General features: G+C 38.0%; 1 protein-coding gene across 1 annotated transcript in view; it reads left to right on the forward strand.

Annotated features, from left to right (window-relative positions):
* The window catches only part of GTF2E2 (general transcription factor IIE subunit 2), an 89,658-nt gene that overhangs the window by 50,660 nt on the left and 18,050 nt on the right, over window positions 1-20,948 (forward strand). Inside the window, exons 5-6 of the mRNA XM_068971052.1 lie at window positions 774-956; window positions 11,773-11,866. Of these exons, the coding sequence (XP_068827153.1) occupies window positions 774-956; window positions 11,773-11,866 (277 nt within the window). The remainder of the gene's footprint in view (window positions 1-773; window positions 957-11,772; window positions 11,867-20,948) is intronic.

The following is a 20,948-nucleotide window of genomic DNA, read 5'->3' on the forward strand; positions in this document are numbered from 1 at the left end:
GATGCTTTTCCTAATTTTGAAATTTCATGGATTACTGACATTAGGTAAAGGTTATTTTAATTACTGTTCTGTTCTCATTTCTTCTTTCTGTTTTTTTATCCTTTCACGGTCAGGCTGGCAGCTGTAGAAGAAAATAAAATGGTTGCTCTTTCTTGAAGAGCTTTCCTTCTGGTATTAGTTATACAACAGGACTGACTGGGAACATAATTATATTCAGAAATTTCTGTGTTCCTTCTCAGTTTCAGTCTCAACTGACATTTTAGGTAATTTCGTATCTGCACTACTCTGGTCCTTTTGAAGTCCTTCTACAGCTGCTAGTGCCATTTGATACCATGTAGACAGACTGATTTTTGATATGTTCATCCCAGGGGAATGCTTTTCACGTTATAATCCCGATATGTGATACTTTGAGGGTGGGTAGGCAGTGGCTATTGATGTTAATAGGTGTGTTTTTGATTCTCACCTCTTTTGTCTTCTGAAACAATATGGGTACATTTTCTTCAAAGCAGTTCTAATAAACTGGTTTCTTTCTTATCCAGATATTCTATGTTAATAATAAAGTTTTTTTTTTTAATAAAAAGTGAGCACCGTGCTAATCTCTGCCTGTTGTTTTAGATCCTGTTGATAGATAGCCTGTTTAGATCTGTTGATATCCACAAGATACTTTTAATTTGCCTCTGTATTAGACATTGTTGTTTTTTTAGTACAAGTAGAATTAAATTATGTATGGTATTTCCTTTTGTTAATATGTTGAAATTGTGTCACTGTTTCAGGCACTAGTCAATAATCCCAAAATTGAAGTAGTAGATGGAAAGTATGCCTTTAAGCCCAAGTACAACTTGAAAGATAAGAAGGCTCTGCTTAGGCTCTTGGATCAGCATGACCAGCGAGGCTTAGGAGGGATTCTTCTAGAAGACATCGAGGAAGGATTGCCCAATTCCCAGAAAGCTGTCAAGGTAACCCCTCTCTTCTTTCTACACCTTAATATAACTTGAATTGATACTGTCTTTTGGCTTTAAAAAACATCAAGACTTTAAAAAATTATTTTAAAACCATCTCCATCATCAGTTGAAGATTTGAAATTTGTGTTTTGTGCTACAACAGGACAGAGCATAGTCATTTTTGTGTAACTTTGACATCTTTCTCGTGTTGTTGTATATAATTGATTCTTAAAAATGTGTGGAAAGATTTCCTCAATGGCATAAGTGTTTTTTTTTTAAGTTACTGTTTGTATTCAAGGACTCCTTCAACAGCACTTGGGCACATTGCCAACCCGAGGGAACCAGAGGCTTTAAAACACAAAAGCATTGACTAATAACTTGGTTTTTCATTCTGAAAGGGGCAGTCAGTAAATGTGATAGAGATTATATTTCTAGTTTGAATTTTCGACTCTCTTGGGAAGGCTCCTAGTCTCTGTTAGTCACAGTTGCTAATGACTGCTGCTAATCTGGAAGCTTTAAGTTCTTTTTTTTTTTTTGCTACCCATGGAGAAAGCTTGCTTCTTTCTCTCCTCTTCTTGGTAGCTCAGTTACATGTGTTAGGTCTTTTTGGTATTGTCCCACTAGTGCCTTGGTGGGGAGGTGGGGGAGGTGTGTGCGTGCGTGTGTGTGTACGTGCATATGTGTGTACCTGCTTTTGGATTTTTTTTGTCCTATTGATCTGTTGTTAATTATACTGACTTTTCGTTTTTACCTTCAATTTGTTATTAAGCCGATTTGGAAAGTGGTTTTTTTTTAATAGTAAAGATGTTTTATCAGTGTTCACAATCAGTAGCCAGACAAAAAATAAAAGATAATTACAATTGCAAGCCATAATGGGAACATGATTAACCTAACAATATACAGTAATTACATACAATTTGGGAGGTCGAGCAGAGTGGTAAGCAGAAGTGCATAAATGCACATGTTTTCATCCTCTCAGCCAGTCTGTATCTTTTGCTTGGTGCATTAAATCCATTTACATTTAAGATAATTATTGATATGTATAATTTGTTTTGGCTTCCCTGGTGGCTCAGAGGTTAAAGCTTCTGCCTGCAGTGCTGGTTCGATCCTTGGGTTGGGAAGATCCCTTGGAGAAGGAAATGGCAACCCGCTCCAGTAGTCTTGCCTGGAGAATCCCATGGACGGAGGAGCCTGGTGGGCTACCGTCCATGGGGTCACAAAGAGTCGGACACGACTGAGTGACTTCATTTACTTACTTCACTTATGGTTTGTTTTGGGTTTGTTTTTTTGTAGGTCTTTTCCTTTTCTTGTGTTTCCTGCCTACAGAAGTACCTTTGGCATTTGTTGTAAAGCTGGTTGGGTGGTGCTGAATTCTCTGAACTTTTGTTTGTCTAGAAAGCTTTTGATTGCTCCATCAAATCTGAAGAAGAATATTGCTGGGTAGAGTATCTTGGTTTTAGATTCTTCCGTTTCATCACTTTAAATATATCGTGCCATTCCCTTCTGGCTTGTAGAGTTTCTGTTCAGAAATAAGCTGATAGACTGATGGGAATTCCCTTGTATGTTATTTGTCATTTTTCCCTTGTTGCTTTCAGTATTTTATCTTTGTCTTTAATTTTTGTCGGCTTGATTACTGTGTGTCTCGATGTGTCTTGTGATTATCGTTCCTGGGACTTCTTGTGCTTCCTGGACTTGGTTGACTATTTCCTTTCCCATGTTGGGGAAGTTTTCAGCTATTATCTCTACATACATTTTCTCAGGTCCTTTCTCTCTCTCTTCTCCTTCTGGGCTCGCTATAATGCAAATGTTGATGCATTTAATGTTGTCCCAGAGGTGTCTTAGGCTGTCTTCATTTCTTTTCATTCTTTTTTTCTATATTCTGTTCTGTGGCAGTGATTTCCACCATTCTGTCCTCCAGGTCATTTATCCATGCTTCTGCCTCAGTTATTCTCCTGTGGATTCCTTTTAGGGCACTGTTCATCTCTGCTTGTTCTTCAGTTCTTGTAGGTCTTTGGTAAACATTTCTTGCATCTTCTCCTTTGTTTTCCCTAGATCTTGGGTCATCTTCACTATCATTAATCTGAATTCTTTTTCTGGAAAGTTTCCCATCTCCATTTCATATAGTTGTTTTTCTGGGGTTTTATCTTGTCCCTTCATCTGGTAGGTACCTTTCTGCTTTTTCATGATGGTTCAGTTCAGTTCAGTCACTCAGTCGTGTCTGACTCTTTGCGACCCCATGAATCGCAGCACGCCAGGCCTCCCTCTCCATCACCAACTCCCAGAGTTCACTCAAATTCACGTTCATCAAGTCAGTGATGCCATCCAGCCATCTCATCCTCTGTCGTCCCCTTCTCCTCCTGCCCCCAGTCCCTCCCAGCATCAGAGTCTTTTCCAGTGAGTCAACTCTTCACGTGAGGTGGCCAAAGTACTGGAGTTTCAGCTTCAGCATCATTCCTTCCAAAGAAATCCCAGGGCTGATCTCCTTCAGAATGGACTGGTTGGATCTCCTTGCAGTCTAAGGGACTCTCAAGAGTCTTCTCCAACACCACAGTTCAAAAGCATCAATTCTTCGGCGCTCAGCCTTCTTCACAGTCCAGCTTTCACATCCATACATGACTACTGGAAAAACCATAGCCTTGACTAGACGGACCTTAGTTGGCAAAGTAATGTCTCTGCTTTTGAATATACTATCTAGGTTGGTCATAACTTTCCTTCCAAGGAGTAAGTGTCTTTTAATTTCATGGCTGCAGTCACCATCTGCAGTGATTTTGGAGCCCAAAAAAATAAAGTCTGACACTGTTTCCACTGTTTCTCCATCTATTTCCCATGGAGTGATGGGACCGGATGCCATGATCTTCATTTTCTGAATGTTGAGCTTTAAGCCAACTTTTTCACTCTCCTCTTTGACTTTCATCAGGAGGCTTTTTAGTGTCATCTGCATATCTGAGGTTTGTCTCGGCAATCTTGATTCTAGCTTGTGCTTCTTCCAGCCCAGCGTTTTTCATGATGGTTAACTTTCTGTAATGTGGTTTTGTCTTACTTGCTATGGGGTTGTGGTTCTACTTGCTTTTTCTGTCTGGCCTATGATGAAGGAGGCTAAGAGGCTTTTGTGTAAGCTTTTTGATGGGAGAGTGGTGGTGGGGAAAACTGGGTCTTGCTCTGGTGGGGATGCCCTTGCTTACTGAAGCTTTAATCCAATTGTCCACTGATGAGTGGGTTTTCGCTCCCTCCCTGGTAGTTGTTTGGCCTGAGGCGACCCAGCCCCCAGCTCTATGGTAAGCTTAATGGCTACCTTCAGGAGGATTTACACCGAGGGGGACCTTCCCAGCCTGCTGCTTCCTGTGTCCCGTCCCTGTGCGTGGTCCCTGCCGACCCACACCTCCCCAGGAGAGCCTCACCCCAGCAGGTGGTTTCGGTTCAGTCTCCCGTGGAGTTGCTGCTCTTTTCCTCTGGGTCTTGGTGTGCACGTGGTTTGGTTTGTGCCCTCCAAGACTGGAGTCTCTGTTCCCCCAGTGCTGTGGAAGTCTTGTAATCAAATCCCGCTGGCCTTCAAGGTCAGATTCCCTGGGGATTCCCCGTCCCTTTGTCAGGTCCCCAGGCTGGGAAGCCTGACGTGGGGTTCCAGACCTTCACAGCAGTGGGAGAACTTGTTTTGTATTACAGTTCTTATGGTTCTCCAGTCTGTGGGTCACTCACCTGGTGGGTATGGGATTTGATTTTATTGTGATTGTGCCCCTCCCACTGTCTTGCGGCTGCTTCTTTGTCTTTGCATGTGGGGTATCTTTTTTGGTAGTGCTTGCTCAACAGCTAGTTGAGATTTTGGTGTTCTTGTCAGGAGGAGGTGAGCGCACGTCCTTCGGCTCCCAGTTGGTGAATTCTTTATTTTATAAATTGTATTTTCAGTTGTAGGCTTTTCATTCTTTCTGAATGAAATGCTTTCTGTTTCTTTGCTGGGATACTCTTTTTTTTTTTTCCGTTCATCACAAGCATATTTTCCATTACACCCTTGTGAATAATTTCTGTTGCTACTTTGAAAAAGTGCTTTAAAATCTAATTTTAAGAGCTGGCTCATATTGGGGATGGTCTGCACTGAGACTTTGTTTCTTGAGTATGGCTCTTGTTTTCCTGTTTCTTCAGATACCTAGTTTCTATTGAATTTTGAACATTGTGAATTACATGACTCAGGATTCCATGATAGTCCTCAAAAGAGTTTTTTTATTTTGTTTTTAAGTGGGCATATGTCTTGACTAGACTCAATCTTCAGACTTTCTCTTCTCTATGGTAGGTACCATATGACGCATCTGTTTTGTTCATTTAGCTCTTTTTTTCCTCTTTGGGTCTTTTTTTGGAGCCACATCACACAGCTTATGGGATCTTAGGTCCCCAACCAGGGATCAAACCTGGGCCCTCAGAATGAGAGTGTGGAGTCTCTAACTGCTGGACTGCCAGGGAATTGTTGTTGTTGTTGTTGTTTGCGGGGAGGAGGCTTCTGTTTGAAATACCTTGTCCAGAGACTATAGTAGCTGTCTTCAAGTGGGCTGGTCCCTTAGGAGCTACTTGGCCATTACCACATGAAGAACCCTTTTGAGATTTCAACTTAAGTGTCTAAATTTATTATTTTGCAAATAATATGTGACCAGAGTTGATAAATTGCGGTTTTATAGCATGTTGAAAGGTAGAAGTATTGAATTGTAGCTTACTGGTTGGGAATTCTGGGTGCATTTCCTGCTCCATTCTTTTCCTCCAGTTTGATAGGCGCTAGTATTGTTCGTTTCAGTAGGCTTTTCATTACATTCTAAAGTAGAATGGTGATGTAAACTACGATTGCTTATTCTGTTTTAAATAGTTCTGTGATGTAAAGTCACTTTGACATCCTGTTTTTAGTGGTTCTTTTCCTTAAGGAATTGAAGGGGTCATGAAAAGTGGACAGTCTGTCATTTTCAGGCAGGATTATTTCTAATTGTTAAAAACCCAAGTTTTTAAAAAACCCCACACTTAAAAAATGTGAAGATGTGTTCTAGCCTAAGTAATTTCTCAAGGGAGAAATTTGGCATAATTACGTTAAATCCCTTCTGGGTTGTTTCCTTTTCTTCAGTTCTTGGCAGAGATAGAAGATAACTATTACTGTCATTTTGTTGACCATACAGTGCTTTGAAGAAATGTATAATGCTAGCAAGGAATAAAAAGGAGTATGCAAAAGCAAGAAGAGAAGAGAATGAGAGAAAGCAGTGATTGTTCCAGGTTATTCTTCTCTAAGTAGCTGTGTTCTAGAGATTAATAATGAAATGAAATAATGAAACCAGTATGATTTTAAATAGGCCATTCTGCGTTAGTGGTAGGATTTTAAATTTTAAGATGGTATATTGAATCAGCTACTCAGGTTTTGTTTTTTTTTTTCAATTAAAGATTGTTTTTTAATCTTTTAATTTAAAAATGATCATAGTAAGTCTGGTTAAATTTGTCACCATACATAGTTATCAAAAAATTTATTTTGTAATAAGAACTTCTAAGATTTGCTCTTAACAGCTGTACATCCCCATGACTGACTGACTTGGTAACTGGAAGTTTGTACCTTTTGATCCCCTGCTTCTATTTTGCCCACCCCTTAACCTCTTGTTTCTCGCAACCACCAACCAGTCTATTTTCTGTATCTGTAAGCTTTTTTTTTTTTTTTTTTTGAGGTTCCACATATAAGTGAGTTCATACAGTATTTTGTCTTTTTTATTCTGACCTGCTTGGCTTAACGTAATGCCCTGGGGGTCCATTGTTTATATATAACACATTTTCTCTATCCATTCATGCCTCAGTGGGCACTTGGCTGGTTTCCCTGTCTTGGCTGTTGTAAATAATGCTGCACTGAACAACGTGGTGCATATCTCTTTTTAAGTTGGTAGTTTCACTTTCTTCGGATGAAAACACTCAAGAGTTAGCGTTGCTGAATCATCTGGTAGTTTTATTTTCAGATTTTTGAGGAACCCCCATACTGTTTTCCATGGTGGCTGCATCAGCTCACAGTTCCCACCAACAGTGCACAAGGGTTCCCTTTTCTCCATATCCTCTCCAAGACTCATCATTTTGTCTTTTGACAATAGCCAGTTTGACAGGCATGAGGTGATAATCTTGAGGTTTTGATTTGCATTTTCCTGATGGTTAGTGATGTTAAGCATCTCTGCATTTACCTCTTGACCACCTGAGTGTCTTCTTTGGAAAAATATCTGTTCAAATCCTCTGCCCATTTTCTAATTGAGTCGTTTTTTTTTTCTTTTTTTTGGCTGTTAAGTTCCATCAGTTATGTATTTGGGGTATTAACGCCTTATCAGATGTATGATCTGCAAATATTTTCTCTCATTGATTAGGTTGCCTTTTCATTTTGTTGATGTTTCTTTTGTTGTGCAGAAACTTTGGAGTATGATGTCTCACTTGTTTATTTTTGCTTTTGTTGCACCTTTGCTTTTAATGTTGAATCTGAAAAATTGCCAAAATGAATGTCACAGAGCTTACTGCCTGTGTTTTCTTCCAACATTCTTACAGTTTCAAGTCTTACACTCAGGTCTTTAATCCATTTAAAAATGATTTTTGCATATGGTATAAGATAGTGGTCCAATTTCATTCTTTTGAATGTGGCTGTCCCATTTTCGCAGAACCATTTATTGAAGAGACTGTCCTTTCCTTGTTGTATAGTCTTGGCACTTTTGTTGTAAATTAATTCACTGTAGATGCACAGGTTTATTTCTGGATTCTCTGTTCTGTCCCATTGATCTGCATGCTTGTTTTTATGTCAGTGCCATAGTGTTTCAGTAGTTTTCCTTTGTAATATTGGGAGTGCGATGCCTCCAGATTTGTTGTTCTTTCTCAAGATTGCTTTGGCTTGATAGGATCTTTCTTGATTCCAAATAAATTTTAGCACTGTTCTAGTTTGTGAAAAATCCCGTTGAAATTTTAATAAGGATTGCATTGAATCTTGGTATTCATTTGGGTGGTAATAGATATTTTACCAGTATTAACCCTTCCAATTCATGAACAACAGAATATCTCCATTGTTTGAATCTTCTTCAGTTTCTTTCATCATTGTCTTGTAATTTTCAATGTAGAGTTTGTTCATCTTGGTGAAATTTATTTCTAAGTACCTTACTCTTTTTGATGCAGTTGTAAGTGGGATTGTTAATTTCTTTCTGATAGTTGTTAATTTATAGAAACTCAGATTTTTTGTATATTGGTTTTGTATTGCAGCTTTACTGAATTCATTATTTTAATAGCTTTTTGGTGAAGTCTTTAGGGAGGTATATAAAATATAGTCTGTAAAAAGTGATATTTTACTTCTTTCCAATTTGTATGCCTTTTATTTCTTTTCCTTGTCTGACTGCTCTGATTAGGACTTCACAATACTCTGAATAAAAGTGGCAAGAGTAGGTTTCCTTGTCTTGCTCCTGATTTAGAGGCAGTGCTTTCAGCTTTCAACTGCTGATTTTGATGTAAACTGTGGGCTTGTCATATATGGCCTTCATTATGTTGAGATATGTTACCTTGGTATCCATATTGTGGTGCATTATGGTCAGTGTATTTTGAATTTTGCCAAGTGCTTTTTCTGCATCTACTGAAATGAGCACGTGACTTTTATCTTTCATTTTGTTAATGTGCTGTATCATGATTGATTTGCAGATACTGAGCCATCCTTGTATACTTGGAGTAAATTCACTTGATTGTGGTGTGAGATTATTCTAATGTACTGTTGAATCTGATGTGTTAGTATTTTGTTGAGGATTTTTGCATGTGTTCATCAGGGATGTTGGCCTGCAGTTTTCTTTTCTTGTTGCATATTTGTCTCGTTTTGGTATCAGGGTAGTGCTGGCCTCACAGAATAAATTTGATGCATTGCTTCAGGTTTTTGGGAGAGTTTGAGAAGGATTGATACTCTTCTTTGAATGTTTGGTAGAACTAATGCAGTTGTCCTGGACTTTTGATTGGAGCTTTTTGATTACTTATTCTGTCTATTAATTATTGATTTGTTCAGAATTCCTATTTATGGTTCAGTCTCGATAGTTTATACGTTTGTAGAAATTTATTCATTTCCTCTAGGTTTTCCAATTTTGGCACATGTTTATACTAGTCTATGATTTTTTGTATTCTGTAATATTGGTTGTAACATCTGTTTCATTTCTGATTTTTAATTGGAGGATTATTGCTTTACAGTATTGTGTTGGTTTCTGCCATATGTCAACATGAATCTCATTTCTGATTTAATGTATTTGAGTCTTTTTGTCTTTTTTTCTTGGTTAAGCTAAAGTTTTGTCAGTTTTGTTTATTTTTTCAAAGAATCAGCTCATAGATTCATTAATCTTTTCTGTTGTCTTATATATATATATATTTTTTTTTTTTTTACAAAGGCTTTCAATTTTGTTTTATTTTTAACAAACATACATGGGACTCAATAAAGGTTACTGACTGAATGAGCTCTAACAGACAGGTTCTCTGTGGCTTTGACACACTCAGCTTCTAAATGATCAGCTAGCTAGTTAGGATTGTACACTTGGTACTTTTTGCTGTTGTTCAGTCATTCAGTCATGTCCAGCTCTTTGCCACGTCATGGACTGTAGCCCACAAGGCTCCTCTGTCCATGGGATTTCCTAGGCAAGATTATGGGAGTGGGTTGCCATTTCCTTCTCCTCTGTTGTCTTTTTTAGTCTCTCTCAAATTTATTTCCACTCTAATCTTTGTTAGTTCCTTCCTTCTACTAACTTTGGGCTTCATTTATTCTTTTTCTAACTCCTTGAGGTGTAAGTTTAGGCTTTTTGAGATTTTTCTGGTTTTTTAACAGGCATTTATAACTGAATTTCTTCTTGAGTTCAGTTCAGTTCAGTCGCTCAGTTGTGTCTGACTCTTTGCGACCCCATGAATTGCAGCACGCCAGCCCTCCCTGTCCATCACCAACTCCCGGAGTTCACTCAGACTCGCGTCCATCGAGTCTGTGATGCCATCCAGCCATCTCATCCTCTGTCGTCCCCTTCTCCTCCTGCCCCCAATCCCTCCCAGCATCAGAGTCTTTTCCAATCAGTCAGCTCTTCACATGAGCTGGCCAAAGTACTGGAGTTTCAGCTTCAGCATCATTCCCTCCAAAGAAATCCCAGGGCTGATCTCCTTCAGAATGGACTGGTTGGATCTCCTTGCAGTCCAAGGGACTCTCAAGAGTCTTCTCCAACACCACAGTTCCAAAGCATCAATTCTTCAGCACTCAGCCTTCTTCACAGTCCAACTGTCACATCCATAAATGACCACAGGGAAAACCATAGCCTTGACTAGATGGACCTTAGTCGGCAAAGTAATGTCTCTGCTTTTGAATATACTATCTAGGTTGGTCATAACTTCTTCCAAGGAGTAAGCATCTTTTAATTTCATAGCTGCAGTCACCATCTGCAGTGATTTTGGAGCCCCCCAAAATAAAGTCTGACACTGTTTCCACTGTTTCTCCATCTATTTCCCATGGAGTGATGGGACTGGATGCCATGATCTTCATTTTCTGAATGTTGAGCTTTAAGCCAACTTTTTAACTCTCCTCTTTGACTTTCATCAAGAGGCTTTTTAGTTCCTCTTCACTTTCTGCCATAAGGGTGGTGTCATCTGCATATCTGAGGTTATTGATATTTCTCCCGGCAATCTTGATTCTAGCTTGCGCTTCTTCCAGTCCAGCATTTCTCATGATTTCTCGCTTGAGAATAGTATATATTCTTTCTGTTGTCTTTTGATGGAATGCTCTTTATGTATCTGTTAAGTGCTTATGGTTCACATGTTGATGCCTAAAGTGTTAGTCGCTCAGGCATATCTGACTCTTTGAAACCCCATGGACTGTAGCCCACCAGGCTCCTCTGTCCATGGAATTCTCCAGGCAAGAGTACTGGAGTGGGTAGCCATTCCCTTCTCCAAGGAATCTTCCTGACCCAGGAATCAAACCCAGGTCTCCCGAATCGCAGACAGATTTTTTACTGTCACTGCCAGGGAAGCCCTTGTTGATGCCTAAGGTTGAGATTATTCATCTGTGATGCTGTCATCTAAAGACTTATAGTTTGAGAGTGTATTTCTGTGATGAATTTTACCATCATTATAGTCCAGAGTATTATCAGACTTTTTGCATTCTTGTTCTCATTAATTAATAATAATGAAATAAGTTGATTTTCTTGTTCTCGCTAGAGCAGTGAGTGAAAATTTTAATTGTCAGTTGTGTTCAATCAAAGCTAAAAGACAACAAAAACTACTCAAGTCCTTTATTTTTTTCTGTAAAGATGATGCAGTATTTTGGGCAATGCAGTAAGAAAACTGAAGGATGGCTATTTATCTCATAGCCACACACAGTTTAGATGATTTAATCATTCTTCCATTATCTTAGGGTTCTAGCTTTTCAAAGCATGACTGGAAATAAGTGATGGATAATGATGAGTAAGTAAGTAACAAAGTATTTCAAGGACAAGTAAGAACATTGAGATTCATGGTTTTCTTCCCACAGATTAATAAGAGCCTGCTATACCAAGTTGTAATTGTCAGATGGATTGACTTTTGTCCTAATATTTAAAACGTTTTGTCCTAATATTTAAGAAGTTTTTCTTCTTTTTATACTGTGAAGGATCTCTCAAAGTTTCAAAATATCAATCCTTAAAAGTCAAACTGCTCAAGAAAGAAACTTTAGAATTAAAATTTGGTCTAGTGGACCCTATTGGTATACTGAGAGTTAAAGAAGCTGGAAATCCTTTGTTGTTTAAAAAAAAAATCTTGAGTGATGTAATTTGGAAAAATTTTTTTGGAATTTAATTTGGAAACTGAAAATTTTTTCTTTATCTTTAAGGCTTTAGGGGACCAGATACTATTTGTAAACCGTCCTGATAAGAAGAAAATTCTTTTCTTCAATGATAAGAGCTGTCAGTTTTCTGTGGATGAAGGTGAGCCTTCCTTTCTAGATACTTTCTGTAATATACAGACATGTTACAAATTTAGGATGATAGATTTCATACTGTTCATAATACAATTAAAACTTTAAATGGTATTATACTGCTGTTTTAGCATTATCATCTCTTAGAGTTAACAACTTTATATGTCTAATGTATTTCTCACAATATAATTTGAAATATGTAATTTGAAAAATTTTAGGTTAATTGTACTTGTAGTGTAACAGTAACTTCCTGTTCTCATACTTCAGGTATACCAAACAGGAGTTTATTTCTGTTTTACAAATACTACTTCATATCTTGGTATGAAAGCTCGATCCATGATGGGGAGAAAAAATACTAACTTTTTGTGGAAACGGATATTTTCTTAAAAAAGTTATGAATTTTTGGTTATCCAGTTGGATAAGAAAGGAGATTAATGTTTTTTTCTGGCAGTTGTAGAGTTGGATGCTAATAAGCTCTGTGCTGTCTTCTAAATGCATGATACTTATATTTTGAATTTTAGTTGCAAATATTTCATCAATATTTTCATATAAAATAGAAGTGAAAGAGTTTAGTTTTGAGAAATTTCTAGACAAGTAGATATTCCCGTTTAAGCAAATATCTTTTACTCTAAATTTGTATTAACTTTGAAGTTTTATTAAAAGGCAAGAAAAATTGAACATTTTAATTATAAAATTTCAAAAGTAATTCAAACTCCAGCAAAATATTTTAACAATATAGAAAGACACAAAGTGCAGTAGAGTGAAACTATTGCTGTCCTAGTTTGGTAATCATATTGACTGTATTGAATGAATAATTTTGTAAAAGAAATGCATTTCCTGGAGAGCCCTGCCTTGATTATGATTTGTAATTTGTGCAGTAACTCCAGGTTTTTCTTTTATGTGTTATCTAGCTGTGGATACTCAGTCTTGTGGTACTGTAATTTCATCAACCTAAAGTTACTTAGATGACCATGATTTTTTAAAACTTATTTATTTTTGACTGTGCAGCATCCTTGTTGTTATGCACGGGCTTCTTCTAGTCGTGGTGAGTGGGGGCTCCTCTCGAGTTGCCATGTGAGGGCTTCTTATTACAGTGGCTTCTCTTGTCGCGGAGCACGAGGCCTAGGGCACGTGGGCTCGGTGGTTGCAGCTCACAGGTTCCAGAGAGCAGGCTCAGTAGTTGCGGCACATGGGCTCAAATGTCCCAAGGCATGTGGGATCTTCCTTCCCTGACCAAAGATCGAACTGGTGTCCTTTCATTGCAAGGCGGATTCTTTACCACTGGACCAGGGAAGCCCCGACTTTTATTTTTTGTAGGAAATAGAATGTTATATTTTTGTGAGAATCCTCATCAAGAGTGCCTTGTATACAGTTGGTTCTCTATTAATGTTTGTTAGTTAAGTGAAAATTTGCAAAGTATTACGGCTCTTCTATAATGCCATTTCTCTAAATAAGCTTCCTGTATGTAAAACAGGGTAGTAGTCAACTCCTCCTGTATATTGTAGTGATAGGTGCTCATTCAAGAAAGATTCAGCTGAGCAATTTTTGTTTCGCCTGTGTCTCTTTTACTTGGAGTTTTGCTGTTATATAGACTTTTATAATTGTCAGATTGAGTTCTTCCTATTTAAAACCATAAAAATGGACTTGATCTTTAAGTCCTTCTGAGTTTAAATAAACAACTGATTCCTTAAGCATAATTAATCCATTTGAAAAAAATTTTTCATAGTCTTAAACTTACCACTAGTATCACATTTTCAAATAGTAAGAAAGATACAGAAAAAAGCAGATGTAGTTTTCCTTTCTCTGGTTCCAGTCCCTTTATTTTATGGCAAGTAACTTAACTGGTTTTACTTTAAATTCTTCCAGTGGTTTTTCCCATATTGCTAAATAATGTTTATACTGTTATTTATTTTTAACTTGAAATATTGTCTAATGACTTGTTGTCCATAAGTCACTGTGTCGTATCCAACTCTCTGCAACCCCATGAACTGCAGCGTGCCAGGCTTCCCTGTCCTTCACTACCTCCTTGAGTTTGCTAAAACTCATGTCCATTGAGTCAGTGATGCCATTCAACCATCTCATCCTCTGTTGCCCGTTTCTCCTCTTGCTCCCAGCATCAAGGTCTTTTCCAGTGAGCTTCCCTGCATCAGGTGGCCAAAGTTTTGGAGCTTCAGCATCAGTCCTTCCAGTGAATATTAAGGACTGATCTCCTTTAGGATTGACTGGTTGGATCTCCTTGCAGTCCAAGGGACTCTCAAGAGTCTTCTCCAGCACCACAGTTCAAAAGCATCAATTCTTTGGAACTCAGGTTTCTTCATGGTCCAACTTTCACATCCATACATGACAACTGGAAAAACCATAGCTTTTACTGTATGGACCTTTGTCTGCAAAGTGATGTCTTTGTTTTTTAATACACTGTTTAGAGTTTTCATAGGTTTTTTTCCAAAAAGCAAACGTCTTTTAATTTTGTGGCTGCAGTTACCATTGGCAGTGATTTTAGAGCCCAAGAAAATGAAATCTGACACTATTTCCACTTTTTCTCCATCTATTTGCCATGAAGTGATGGGACTGGATGACATAATCTTTGTTTTTTGAATGTTGAATTTTAAGCCAGCTTTTTTCACTCTCACGTTGACCTTCATCAAGAGGTTCTTTAGTTCTTCTTTGCTTTCTGCCACTAGAGTGGTGTCATCTGCATATCTGAGGTTGTTGATATTTCTTCTGGCAGTCTTGATTCCAGCTTGTAAGTCATCCAGCAGAATGTTTCATATGATGTACTCCGCATATAAGTTAAATAAGCAGGGTGACAGTACAGGACCTTGATGTACTCATTTCCCAATTTTGAACCAGTCCATTGTTCCATGTCCAGTTCTAACTGTTGCTTCTTGTCCTGCATACAGGTTTCTTAGGAGACAGATAAGATGGTGTGGTATTCCCATTTCTTTAAGAATATTCCAGTTTGTTGTGATCCATGCAATAAAAGGCTTTAGCATAGTCAGTGAAGCAGAAGTAGATTTTTTAAAAATTCCCTTTGCTTATTCAATGATCCAGCGTATGTTGGCAATTTGATCTCTGGTTCTTCTGCCTTTTCTAAATCCCGCTTGTACATCTGGTTCTCGGTTCACATATTGCTGAAGTCTAGCTTGAAAGATTCTGAGCATAATCTTGCTAGCATGTGAATGAGTGCAATTTACAGTAATTTGAGCATTCTTTGGCATTGCTTCCCTTTGGAGTTGAAATGAAGACTTATCTTTCCCAGTCTTGTGGCCATTGCTCTGAGTTTTCCAAATTTGTTGGCATATTGAGTGCAGCGGTTTAACAACACCATCTCTTAGGATTTGAAATAGCTCAGCTGGAATTCCATCACCTCCAGTAGCTTTGTTCATAGCAATGCTTCCTAAGGCCCACTTGACTTCGAACTCCAAGATGTCTGGCTCTAGGTGAGTTGTTCACACTATTGTGGTTATCTGGGGCATTAAGAGCTTTTTTGTATAGTTCCTCTGTGTATTCTTGCCACCTCTTCTTAATCTCTTCTGCTTCTGTTAGGTCCATACCGTTTCTGTTCTTTATTGTACCATCTTTGCATGAAATGTTGCCTTGGTATCTCCAATTTTCTAAAAGAGATCTCTAATTTTTTCCATTCTGTTGTCTTTCTCTACTTCTTTGCATTGTTTACTTAAGAAGGTTTTCCTGTCTCTCCTTGTTTTACTCTGGGACTCTGCATTCATTTGGGTATATCTTTCCCTTTCTCCTTTGCCTTTTGTTTCTCTCCCTTTCTCAGGTATTTATAATGTTTCCTCAACCACTTTGCCTTCTTGCATTTCTTTTTCTTATCGATGGATTTGGTAACCACCTCCTATACAATGTTACAAACCTCCGTCCATAGTTCTTCAGACACTGTCTACCATATCTAGTCCCTTGAATCTATTTGTCACTTCTACTGTATAATCATAAGGAATTTGATTTAGGGCATACCTGAATGGCCTAATGTTTTTCTCTACTTTCTTCAATTTGAGCCTGAATTTTACGATAAGGAACTGGTGATCTGAGCCACAATAAGCTCTTGTTTTTGCTGACTGTATAGATCTTCTCCATCTTCGGCTGCAAAGAACATATATAATCAGTCTGATTTCAGTACTGACCATCTGGTGATGTCCACAGCAGTCTTCTGTTGTTTTGTTGCAAGTGGATGTTTTCTATGACCAATACATTCTATTGGCAAAGCTCTGTTAGCCTTTGCCCCGCTTCATTTTGGACTCCAAGGCCACACTTGTCTGTTTGTTACTCCAGGTATTCTCTTGACTTCCTACCTTTGCTTTCCAGTCTCATATGCTCAAAGGATATCCTTTTTGCTGTTAGTTCTAGGAGGTTTTGTAGGTCTTTATAGAATTGTTCACCTTCATCTTCTTCGGCATTAGTGGTTGGGGCGTAGACTTGGATTACTGTGATATTGAATGGTTGGTTTGCCTTCAAGACGAACCGAGATCATTCTGTCATTTTTGAGATTGAAGCCAAGTACTGCATTTCGGATTCCTTTGTTGACTGTGAGGGCTACACCATTCCTTCTAAGGGATTCTTGTCCACAGTAGTAGATATAATGGTCATCTGAATTAAATCTGCCTCTTCCCGCCCATTTTAGTTCACTGATTTCTAAAATGTCCATGTTCACTCTTGGTATCTCTTGTTTGACCACATCCAACTTTCAACAACAAACTTTCTCAGAGAGAATATGTAGTATTAATTCTGCTCTCTAGATGGCAGCATAGTGTAGCATATCTGTTCTGGAAGTAGATGTTTAAATTGAAGGAAGTGTTTTGATTTGGGGGCTTCCCTGGTAGCTCAGCTGGTAAAGAATCCTCCTGCATTGCAGGAGACCCTGGTTCGATTCCTGGGTCAGGAAAATCCACTGGAGAAGAAGGGTAAGGCTATACATTCTAGTATTCTTGAGCTTCCCTTGTGGCTCAGATGGTGAAGAATTCACCTGCAATGCGAGAGAGACCTAGGCTTGATCTCTGGGTCAGGAAGATCCCCTGGAGGAGGGCATGCAACCCACTCCAGTATTCTTGCCTGGAGAATCCCCATGGACCAAGGAGCCTGGCGGGCTACAGTCCATGGGTCGCAAAGGGTGGGGACACAACTGAGCAACTAATAAGCACAGCACGTGTTTGATAGGAGAGAGATTACAGTAGTTCTGTAAGAATAGCCTGAATGTGTTTCTCTTGTTTCTGGTGGTAGCCTGTCATGACGTGTGTAGCAAGCAGGTATTTTATGATAAAATTGTTGCATAGTGCATGCTCTTTGTGGAATTCAGAGGAAAATCCAGATTTAGTGATTAACAGTGCCAGAAAATGCAAGCAGCTAGCCATTATTCAAATAACAATGGTGCTGTTTCTCCTTTGTGACCTTTTAGACTTTCGTTGCCCTAGAATTCCATTTTATTGGGAACCCATTTGCCACCTGCTCCTTCTTGACAAGGGTTTTTACCTACTTTAAACAGTTTCTAAATAAAATTCTGTATGTCAAGAGAAAAAAAATAGCCTGAAACTGTAGGGTTTCTTGATCGTATTTCATTGGAAAAATTATAGGGAGTGCACTTAGAATTTAGTAGTAGCTGTCACCCTAGTCCTTATATTGGGTTGTGATTTTTCTGTCCCTTGTGTGTGCTTTCTCTGGATACTGTTGTTGTAACTTTGCTCAGCCTTTTCCTGTTTCGTACCTTTTACGTAGAGTTCTGTTCCCTAGTGTTAACCTCTTTTCATTTGCTGTGTTTTATGGCCTCTACTGGCTTAAACTCTTCCCATCACCTCATTATTTGTCTGTAAAGGCAAAATAAGCATTTTCACTACACACACCCCCCCCCAGATTATATGTGCTTGTTAGATATATTTCTAGGTATAAGTTCTGTAAAATTTTCCAGTTTGTTTTCTCTGTACTGCAGGTATTCTGTGATGCTGTGTGACTATTTAGTATTTCATTTTATAGATGTGTCTGATTGATAGATATATTTTCAAACATTTAATGTTGCTGCAGCAAATATTCTTACAACCCTTATACAATGAGATATGTATATGTAATTTATATTAATGAAATACATATAATTTAGGAAGCTATTAGGAAGATTAACAGTAAATTATTCTTGCATCTTTTAAGATCTTGACTGCCATTGGTGAACTATATTACTAGATTTCTCAGTATTGAACCATCCTTTTAGTCCTAGAGTAATACTTGTTTGGTTTATGTATTTGTGTGTTCTTTTCTTACTAATGTATTTAAGGATTTTTGCTTTTTTCTTGCTGTTTGGTATGGGTATAATGCTGGATTCAGAAAGGGAAGAAGAGTTTTTCCTCCCTTCGCTGCCTTTTCTCCTTACTTGTCTTTTAGGAGAATATTGGATTCCTTAAAGATTATTTGAAAGCATACACCTGTGAATGTATCTAGCATGCTTTTTTAGATATTCTTAGAATCTTCTTTCATTATGTCCTTCTTTAAGAATTATTGCCTGTTATTTTCCCTTGTTATTGCTAACTTTTTGTGTTTGGGCTTTCTCCCTTATTTACCTGTTGGTTTATCTGTCTTACTTTAGTTGCTGTTGTGTTTTTGTTTGAAAATATCAGATCCTCCTTTACATACTGATTGTTTCACATCTTGATATGAGAAGTGACTGAACAAATGTTAACATTTCCTGTTGCTTTCATATTTCTTGTTAATTTAGCCAGTACTTCCAATAGTTTCTGCTTTATATGTTTTCCTGCAATTTTCAGTTTATAAGTGTTCTTGACAGTCATAGTTTAAGGATTGTATCGTAATTATTATTCATATTTGATGTTATTTTACTTGAACTCTATCTTTATATCCTGTTATGTCTAATCTTTTAAAGAACATTTTGAGATAGTTTTGCCTGTTCTTTTGCTTTGTACCTGCGTTCTTTTGTTTTAGATACTTCCTTTGTAGATGGCATATAGTTAGTCTTAACTCTCTGAACCAGTTGTGAGTGTCATTTTGTATTCACCATTTTTGTTATCTGATGTTTCCTCACCCTTATTTGGAAATTGTATAATCTACTTTTGGTTATTCATATATAAAGTATTTCTCCTTACATCTTTAAGTAGTTTGCTTATTCATGGTATCAGTTTATCAACTTCATTCTCTTTTTACTCTCTAGTTATACATTATGAGAGTTTTGTTACAGTCTGTTATTATTTATTCATGAATCCATTTTTCGACAAATACTCATCGATTTCCTGTTGCATTCTTTGGTCATCTTGGTAATGTAGGGGGTACAGTGGTGAACAGCATAGGATAGTTTTAGCCTTTGTGGAGCTTACTTATATTCTGAAGGGGAAAATAGATGATATCACACAAAATAAAAAGTGATTGCAGAGTGTATCAAATGCTAGGAAAGAATTCAATGAGATATGTGCTGAGCTAGTAAAATAATAGGCAGGGTGGAGCTCTGAAGACCACTGTGGGAAAAAAGAGGAAGTTTGAGCTGGAGCCAGCCTGGTGAAGTGTTAGGACAGTTCCCATGTGTGCAGTTGTGCAGGGAGAGATCTTTCAGGTAGAAAACAGCAAACGCTGAAGGAATGACTGATTTTTTTTGTTAACCTGGTGGTTTTTAATTATTTAATCAGGTTCAGTGGACTTTTTTTATACAGACTAGAATATAAATGAAGAAGTTGTTTACATTTTTATGTAGAATTAACCATTGAATGTTATAGCTACAAGTGAACTAATGTATGATTCATTTGATTCAATAAATGTGTGATTCATTCGTTTATGAAAATACCATTCATAATTGGTATTTTCCTAAAGTGATTGGTAAAGTTCTAAAAAAATTCATACAAAGTATAGCTTTTCTGTGATATACAAAGGTTATTGATAGTATATTCATATACATTACGCACTGTATATTCCTAGAAAATCAACTGTGTACTTAACCAATGTAAGAAATACTTTATATATGTAAACCACAGTTGGGTTCTAGCTCAGTTTCTTATTTTGTTGTTCAGTCGCCAAGTCATGTCCAACTTTTCACAGTCCCATGGACTGCAGCACACCAGGCTTCCCTGTCCCTCACCATCTCTGAGTTTGTCCAAGTTCATGTCTGTTGAATCGGTGATGCCATCTAACTATCTCACCCTCTGTCACCTCCTTCTGCCTTCAGTCTTTCCCAGCATCAAGATCTTGTCCAGTGAGTCAGCTGTTAGAATCAGGTGGCTAAAGTATTGGAGCTTCAGCTCAGTCCTTCCAAAGAGTATTCAAGAATGATTTCCCTTAAGATTGACTGGTTTGATCTTGCAGTCCAAGGGACTCTCAAGAGTCTTCTCCAGCATCACAGTTTGAAAGCATCAGCTCTTTGGCTCTCTGCTTTCTTTACTATCCAGCTCTCTCTTCTGTACATGACTACTGGAAAACCTGTAGGCCTTGACTATGCGGACCTTTGTCGGCAAAGAGATGTCTTTGCTTTTTAACACACTGTCATAGCTTTTGTTTTGTCATAACTTTGCTGCTGAGAAGCAATAGTCTTTTAATTTCATGCCCGCAGTCACCATCTGCAGTGATTTTGGGTCTCAAGAAGAGGAAATCTGTCACTTTTCCCCTTCTATTTGCCATGAAGTGTGCCATGATCAGGGGCTTCCCTGGTGGTGCAGAGGTTAAAGCGTCTGCCTGCAATGTGGGAGACCTGGGTTCAATCCCTGGGTCCAGAAGATCCCCTGGAGAAGGAAATGGCAACCCACTCCAGTATTCTTGTCTGGAGAACCCCATGGACGGAGGAGCTTGGTGGGCTACAGTCCACGGGTCGCAAAGAGTTGGACACGACTGAGCGACATGATCTTAGTTTTTTTAACATTGAGTTTTAAGCTGACTTTTTCACACTCTTCTTTGACCCTTGTTAAGAAGCTCTTTAGTTCCTCTTTGCTTTTTGCCGTTAGAGTGGTATCATCTTTTATTAGTTATTAGTGGTGTTATCAGTTTATTATAAATTTATATTTATCATTAATCTGTATACTTTTTACTAAAGATGGTTGGGAGGAAGCATGATTTTTCAAGCTTGGCAGTGTTGACATTTGGAGCTGGATACTTTTTTTGGA

Source organism: Capricornis sumatraensis, chromosome 4, assembly GCF_032405125.1.
Source record: "Capricornis sumatraensis isolate serow.1 chromosome 4, serow.2, whole genome shotgun sequence".
Taxonomy (NCBI): Eukaryota; Metazoa; Chordata; class Mammalia; order Artiodactyla; family Bovidae; genus Capricornis; species Capricornis sumatraensis.